Source organism: Emiliania huxleyi, assembly GCF_000372725.1.
Source record: "Emiliania huxleyi CCMP1516 unplaced genomic scaffold EMIHUscaffold_278, whole genome shotgun sequence".
NCBI lineage: Eukaryota > Haptophyta > Isochrysidales > Noelaerhabdaceae > Emiliania > Emiliania huxleyi.
The window spans coordinates 120,739-128,531 of record NW_005199944.1 but is presented as its reverse complement, the minus strand read 5'-3'; the positions used below and the strand labels follow the sequence as shown (position 1 = coordinate 128,531).

At 62.9% G+C, this 7,793-nt stretch overlaps 2 protein-coding genes across 2 annotated transcripts; both read right to left on the bottom strand.

The window, feature by feature from the left end:
• Positions 1-912: 912 nt before the first annotated feature.
• Positions 913-3,334, bottom strand: EMIHUDRAFT_116093 (hypothetical protein; the record flags this gene model as incomplete). The annotated part of the gene is made up of 13 exons (XM_005776550.1): positions 913-999; positions 1,037-1,059; positions 1,097-1,119; positions 1,157-1,179; positions 1,217-1,239; positions 1,277-1,299; positions 1,337-1,359; positions 1,402-1,419; positions 1,462-1,479; positions 1,663-1,735; positions 1,831-1,891; positions 2,021-2,063; positions 3,236-3,334. 13 exons carry the CDS (start codon positions 3,332-3,334, stop codon positions 913-915), a joined length of 537 nt encoding a protein of 178 aa, XP_005776607.1.
• EMIHUDRAFT_469384 (hypothetical protein) lies at positions 3,221-6,987 on the bottom strand (the record flags this gene model as incomplete). Its single annotated transcript, XM_005776549.1, has 5 exons — positions 6,663-6,987; positions 3,810-4,440; positions 3,682-3,737; positions 3,541-3,581; positions 3,221-3,470 (listed from the first exon to the last, which is right to left on the bottom strand). Coding segments are annotated over exons 1-5 (1,254 nt in total), but the record flags the coding sequence as incomplete, so codon positions are not given.
• Positions 6,988-7,793: the final 806 nt, after the last annotated feature.

The window sequence follows — 7,793 nt, the reverse complement described above, 5'->3', positions numbered from 1 at the left end:
CCCGCGTGGTCGCGCATCCGGTCGTTGGTCACGGCGCGCACCACCTCTCCGCCGCCGCCGCCGCCACCGCTGTCCGCGAGCACAAGCGTGGCGAGCATCCAGTACCAGTCGTCGTTCGAGCCGTCCGGCACCGCCCAGACATGCTCGCTGCCGCGCAGCCTGCATCTCGAGTAGGTGCAGCCTCTCGGCGATCTCGGGTAATCTCGGGCAATCTCGGGTAATCTCGGGTAATCTCGGGTACTCTCGGGTAATCTCGGGTAATCTCGCCTGCATCTCGAGTAGGTGCGTGACAGGTTCGCTGGTGGAGGGAGGCAGGCTCGCTACCGCGCACGCTCCCTAAGTGTCTCCTCCTCTCCCCCACCCTTCTCTCCTCCTCTCCCTCCCTCTCCCTCCCTCTCCCTCTCCCTCTCCCTCTCCCTCTCCCTCTCTCCCTCTCCCTCTCCCTCTCCCTCTCCCTCTCCCTCTCCCTTCCTCCCTCTCCCTCTCCCTCTCCCTCTCTCCTCCTCTCCCCTCCTCGCCTGCCCAAGCAGCGTGACTACCTCCGCCGCGAGCAAGTGTCTAGGAGGTGTCTAGGAAGTGTCTCGGAAGTGTCTGGGAGCCTCTTGGCGATCGCCGCCTCGGCGGCCGAGTAGGCCGCACGCTCCTTGCTCGGCACGACGCGCGGCTGGGTGTGGTTGGGCACGAGGCGCGCCGTCAGGTAGACCTTCGGCAGCATACGAGCAGAGGGTTCATCAATGATGAAGAAGTTCGTTCACAGTTGATACGTAGCCTTCGGCAGCAACGAACAGCGTGTGTAACGCTAGTTAACGGTCAATGACCAACACTTAGCAAGGAACAGACCGTTGGCAGCATAATGGTTAATCAGTTAATAACCTCTGGCAGCGAGCAGCGCGTGCAACGCTAACTAACGGTTCATAGCGCAATGCAGACCTTTGGCAGCACGAGCAGCGGCGCGGCTCCCCCCGATCTCCTGCGCAGCTCGTCGAGCAGCAGGCCCACCTGTTCACAGCGAGAGGTGTGAAGAGGCGCTGTTCACAGCTCGTTGAGCAGCAGGCCCACCTGTTCACAGCGAGAGGTGTGAAGAGGCGCTGTTCACAGCTCGTTGAGCGGGAGGCCCACCTGTTCACAGCGAGAGGTGTGAAGAGGCGCTGTTCACAGCTCGTTGAGCAGGAGGCCCACCTGTTCACAGCGAGAGGTGTGAAGAGGCGCTGTTCACAGCTCGTTGAGCAGGAGGCCCACCTGTTCACAGCGAGAGGTGTGAAGAGGCGCTGTTCACAGCTCGTCGAGCAGGAGGCCCACCTGTTCACAGCGAGAGGTGTGAAGAGGCGCTGTTCACAGCTCGTTGAGCAGGAGGCCCACCTGTTCACAGCGAGAGGTGTGAAGAGGCGCTGTTCACAGCACGTCGAGCAGGAGGCCCACCTGTTCACAGCGAGAGGTGTGAAGAGGCGCTGTTCACAGCACGTCGAGCAGGAGGCCCACCTGTTCACAGCGAGAGGTGTGAAGAGGCGCTGTTCACAGCTCGTCGAGCAGGAGGCCCACCTGCTCCAGCGAGAGGTGTGAAGAGGCGCTGTTCACAGCTCGTTGAGCGGGAGGCCCACCTGCTCCAGCGAGAAGCGGCCGCCGTAATCTCGGGTAATCTCGGGTAATCTCGGGTAATCCCACCTGCTCCAGCGAGAAGCGTCCGCCGTCGTAGTTTTGGTTGCGGTACGCCACGTTTGCGCCGTCCACGACGTACCTGTAGTTAATAAGTGGTTAATTAGTGGTTAATTAGTGGTCAATTAGTAGTTACTTAGTGGTTAATTAGCAGTTAATTAGCCGTCCACGACGCACTTGTAGCCGCGGCGCGACACCCACTCGCCGAAGGCACGCAACGCCAGGCCGTGGAGCGGGCCTAGGGTTCGGGTTCGGGTTTGGGTTAGGGTTGGGGGTAGGGTTAGGGTTAGGGTTAGGGTTAGGGTTAGGGTTAGGGTTCGGGATAGGGTTAGATTAGGGTTAGGGTTAGGTTAGGATGGGACCGGACCTCGGGCAGCGGCGGCGGCAAGGAGGCCCTCGCGAAGGCGCGCCTAATTAATCAATGATTAACTATTAATTAAGGATTGGTTAGGCGGCCAGGAGGCCCTCGCGAAGGCGCGCCTAATTAACCAATGATTAACTATTAATTAACGATTAATTAGGCGGCCAGGAGGCCCTCGCGAAGGCGCGCCTAATTAATCAATGATTAACTAGTAATTAATGATTAATTAGGCGGCCAGGAGGCCCTCGCGAAGGCGCGCCCGTTGCGCGGGCACCAGCGGGCCTGCGGAGAAGGTTCAGGGAAGGTGCAGGGAAGGTTCAGGGAAGGTGCAGGGAAGGTGCAGGGAAGGTGCGGGGAAGGTGCGGGGAAGGGCCAGAGAAGGGTCAGAGAAGGGTCAGCGAGGGCAGCAGAGGGAGAAGAGAGAGTTGCCAAACGCAGCAGAGGCAGGAGAGAGAGAGTTGCCAGACGGAGAGAGAGTTCGAGAGGCGGTTCGAAAAAGGCGGGTCGGGTTAGGGTTAGGGTTAGGGTTAGGGTTAGGGTTAGGGTTAGCAGGTGTGGTCGGGTGCGCAGCGCCTGCAGAGAGGTCGGCGCCGCAGACACCACACACGCCGTGCGCGGTGACGTCGGCGAAGGAGGCGCGCCTAGGCTCGCTTAGCATTGGTACGAGTGGCCAACACGGTGCTTACACACAAGAGGGGGTGTCGCCAGGCGGGCGCGAAGGGCGTGTGGTCTCGCGCGAGCTCCGCGCGGAGGCGGCGGGCGGAGGCGGGCGACAGCTCCTAGGATACGGGTTAGGGTTGGGGTTAGGGTTTGGGGGTGGGGTTAGGGTTGGGGTTAGGAGTAGGGGTAGGGGTAGGGGTGGGGTTAGGGTTAGGGTTAGGGTTTGGGTTGAGGTGGGGTTGGGGTAAGGATACGGGTTAGGGTTTGAGTTAGGGTTAGGGTTGGAGGTAGGGTTAGGGTAGGGTCAGGGTTGGGAGGCGGGCGAAAGCTCCTCCACAGACTGCTGCAGCTCATCCAGGATGGACCTAGGTAACCAATGATGAACTGTTAACTATTAATCAAGCTCCTCCACGGACTGCTGCAGCTCATCCAGGATGGACCTCAGCCAGCCGTCGGGCGAAGCTGCGAGCAGAGCCGCCTCAGCCGCCTCCTCCGCCTCCTCCGCCTCCGCCGCCTCCGCCGCCTCCGCCTCCTCCGTCTCCCTCCAACCATCCCCATCACCGCCGCCGCCACTGCCGCCACTGCCGCCGCCGCCGCCACCACCACCATCACCGCCGCCGCCACTGCCGCCACTGCCGCCGCCGCCGCCACCACCACCATCACCGACGCCGCCGCCGACGCCGCCGCCGCTGCTGCTGCAATCACTGCCGCTGCCGGCGGCGGCGGCGGCAGGCCGCGAGGCGCCGCCGCGGCCCGCTGCCTGCGCCAGCTCAGCAAGTGCGCCTCGCGCCGCCGCCTTAATAATAAAATAATTAATTAACTAACTAACTGGGATTGGGCCAGCAAGTGCGCCCTCGCGCCGCCGCCTTCGCGCAGAGCGACGCGAGGGAAACGAGCAGCTCCTCGCCTGGCGGGCAATTCGTTAGTTATTAATTAGCTAATTATTATTTAGCTGCCGCATCAACCAGACATGCATGAGTAGTGCTAGTTCACTGGCAGCTCCTCGCCTGGCGGTATCCGCTGCCGCCGCATCGAGACGACGATCCGCGCCGCGGCCGACAGCCTGTCCGAGATCACCCGAGATCACGCCGAGATTCCCCGAGATTGGCCCGAGATCCGCGCCGCGGCGGCCAGCCTGCCGGCGCCGCAGAGCGCCTCGAGGAGCGACGCAAAGGTCCGCCGCCTTGCTGGCATGCCGCGCGCGGCGGCTGCGGCGACGGTCTCGGCGGCGGCGTCCAGATCTCCCGTGTTGACCAGGGCTCGCACCTCGAGCGAGATTGTCGCCTCGTCTGGCGGAAGGCCGGCGGCGGCCATGTGCCGCCGGACGCGCCACCACTCGTCTGGCCGCTCCACCAGCATCCCGAGCAGCACGTTGTACGAGCGCGTGTCCGGCACCACGCCGCCCGACTCGGCCTCGGACGCGAACAGCGCGAGCGCGCCTTTGACGTTGCGCGCCTGGGCGCAGCGGTTGAGCTTCTTCCGCAGCGAGACCGTGCCCGGCGGCGACGCCGTGTTCTCACCACCGTGCTTACGCCGGCGCTGCCAATCGGGCGGGAATTTACGCGTCTGCCGGCCCGAGGCTGTGCGTTTGGAGCCGCCAGCGCTGGGCAGCGTGGTCCGGCCAGAGGCGGCCGACGCGGCGCCTCGTGTCGGCCTCGGCCGCCGAGTGGCGCGGTTCGCGAGGTTGTGGCGAACCTCTCCGGAGAGGAGGCGGAGGGCGAGGCGGTGGGCCTTTAGAGGCTGCAGCGTCGTCGGCGTCGCGCGCCCTGGTCGGAGGAAAGAAAAACGTGCGGATATTAACAACGAAGGCGCTCTTGTTTGTTTCTCTTGGCACCTTGGAGTGCTGGGGGGGCGACAGGAAGAATGTGGCCCTGAGTTATGTATACGCCAACTCAGGGTGTGTGGCAGCCAGCTGGCTGTGTGTCTTGTGAGCTTGTTTGTGTCTGTGTGTCGTTCGTGCGTGTCGTCATCATCTGTCTCGCGTCCACCCATACCGCGTTGGTGTCCAGTCCGAGCCTGGCTGTTCTTCACCTTTCTACCTACCTACCTGCGCTCTCAACGGCTGCTCTCGCGGCGCCGAGTCGTGCGGTTTTGGTCACGTCTACGCGCGGTCTTCCGCGGGGGGAGCTGCGTCGACGGGTGCGGGACCGCGGCGCAGCCAGTGCCGCGGCGAGGCCTCCGGCTGTTTGCGGCGGGCGGCTTGCTGCTCGCGGCGATGGCGAAAAACTCGTCTCGCCACACGCCAAGGGCTTATGCTCTGGCGAGACGTGAGGCGCATGCGCCCAGGAGGGGAGGGGGCATGTGTAACGACACTGCTAGAGATGCCTTTCGGGGCCCAGAGATAAAACTTCTGTGATGCCATGCGTGACCTAGTAGTGTCCCCAGCTATGGGCGTGTCCACGTTGGAGCCAGGTGTGGTGTGGGCGCGAGAATAGCTCCGCCGTTCATGGAGGCAACCGATGCGAGTCGACTGGTGTGTGTCGTCGTGGTTTCGTATCAAGAATTCTCTCTCTGCCGCTTCTCGCTGCAACCTTCATGCCACCTCGCGGCCGTCCCACTCGTTCTCTTCTGCCTCGTCCTGCGACGCCGCCGCCTGCCGGTCCCTTGTTCTCGTTTTAGCTATTTCAAGATCTCTTTTTGAGCGAATTCCTTTCGTGTGCTGCGCGGCCACGTTGCCGCCATCCTCCACACCCGCACCGACCTCCGACGCAGCCACGTGCTGCTGCCACGCGCGTGGAGCAGCAGGTCCTGCTACCATGCCCAAGCCGATCTGCGCGCAGCCTTCCAAGGCGTATGTCCTCGAGCGCCGCAAGAACTGCAGGGATCCCGGATTGCGAGCCCGAGGCTGTGCTGAAGCGTGAGTGATTCTTTCACAATGCGCCCCCACCATCCGCGCTCAGGCGCCGATCGCCTCGACGCACGTCCTCACCAACGGCATCCTGCCCGAGGCCTGGACGCTCAAGAAGTGCCTAACTAAGTGAAGCGCTCTGCACTCCACAGTGAGGCGCCTGTGGGGTCCTCTCTCAATGGCGCTTATAAGCTTTCTCAGGTGCTCGAGGGAGGACAGGGTCCTCGAGAGACAGGGGCGGGGTCAGGTCGGGACTGCAGAAGAAGGAGAATCTATGGTCGGCATCACGGTCGGCGGCGCACATCCGCGGTCTCTCACATCGTGGGAGGCCGAGGCCCGCCGGCGATGACGGATGGGATGGTGCTTGGAGGATGAACGAGAATCTGAAGGATTTAGGAGCTTACTGCCGCGCAGGCGTTAATGCGAGTAAAAACAGAAGAACGCTTGTTTTCGTTTACACGCCGCAGTCGCCCCGCGCCCGCCCGCATAGGGTCATGATCACACCGGTCCCGGCGCCCGAGTGGCTAGCACACGCTCTTGCACTCCTTCGCTCAAATCCTGGTCCGCCTGCACACGCTACAGCCACCTCTCCCGCTTCCCCTCGCCCTCTGACACGGGACAAACAAATCTCAAAGGGCCTGATGGGAGTTGGGCAGCATGCTGGCGCCCTGCCTCGGCGGCCGGCGCCAAGTCCCCACCGCCGGCGTCTAGTGGTCAATGTCTAATCCCCCACCGCCGGCGCCTCTGCGACCGCCCGCGCCTCGCCGCCTGCCTGTGCGCCCTTCTCCGATAGCGCCGCCGCCGTGCCGAAGGTGGCGGCGCTGGTGGTGGCAGTCGGGCCGACAGGGCGGTCGTCGTGGCCGAGAATCTCCCGCAGCGCCCCCGGGTCGACTGCCTCCAGCCGTGCGCGCAGCTTGGCGTTCTCGGCACGTAGCCGTCGCGCGTCGCGGTTCGCAAGCCGGACCTGGTTGTTGGTTATCAGTGATCAATTGTTGCTGATTGATTGGCGCGCCGCGGTTCGCGAGCCGGACCTGGTTGGCGTCGCGGAGGCATCGCATCTCGTACCACGCGCCTACGCTCCCTCGGCAATTCGCCAGTCAGTACCTCACCGCCGGTGATTGAGCCTCCGACGCGCTCGACCGAGTCCGACGACGATGATTGTGCCGGAGACGGCGCAGAGCGAGTAAGCAATCAGCTTCAGCGCGCCGCCCCAGCGCTTGGCCACGGGCTCGAGGAGCTCGCTCCAAAGCGTGCGTGTCTGCACGCTCTCGGCAGAGAGCTGAAGCTGGTGGAGCTGCGCCTGCTGCTGGGCAAACTGCGTGGTGAGCTTGTCATACTGCACAAACGCCCAGCCGCTGACGCCAGCGACAGCTGCGCCGCCGGCAGAGACCGCGAGCGGGACGAGAGGCAGAACCATGTGTGTGGATCACAGCGGATCGCTGTCGGACAGCACGGCGAGCTTGCGGCGCTTCGATGGGCGGCTGCAAGCGAGAAAAAAATCCGCTGATAGGGCTCTCTAGCCCGTAACCCGATCCCAATCATCCGGCCCGCTGGGTGCGCTTCTTATCTTAGCTCCCCGGCCCTGGATTGTGCGGCTAATGACTGCACTCCAAGTGCTCCAAGTGCTCGGATTGTCAGGCTAATGACTGCACTCAAGTGCTCCAAGTGCTAGCACACAAACTAGGAAACTAGGACACCAACTAGGCTCCACGGCGGGCAGGACACCAACTACGCATCACCAACTAGTAATATGCAAAAAAACAGCATCACATTACATTAGATAGAACATCCTTCGGGAGGGTTACTCTGTTTGGGTGTGGCACGCTGGCCACCTTCAGATCTTGAGTCCCACCGCACGTAAGCGGCCTCTGCCTAGCGCTGCCACATGGCAGCCTCAGTGAGTCAGTCTGCCAGACTGTGCCACTTCGAGGAGAGGTGAGAGGCGTACTGAGGACCTTTCTTAGCGCCATAGTTACGGGCTAGTAAGAGAGCTAGAGAGCCCTAGCCCTGGGGAGTGCGCGGTCGCAGGGCCATAACAAGGGTCTCCGAGGGTTAGTTCCGCGCTCCGGGTTTTTTCCCGAAGGTCCTCACACCAACGGAGGTCCTCACATAGCACGCGCCTCTCCTGCTTCACGGCGCACAGAGTGACGTCTAGTTCTCCAGGGCCTGCAAGCAACTTCAGGTATAGCCTCGAGTCGTGTGTGCTCACGGCTGCCAGCCAGCGCACGCACCCCTTTTGCGTCTTCCGGCCTGGCACAGAAATACGAAAGC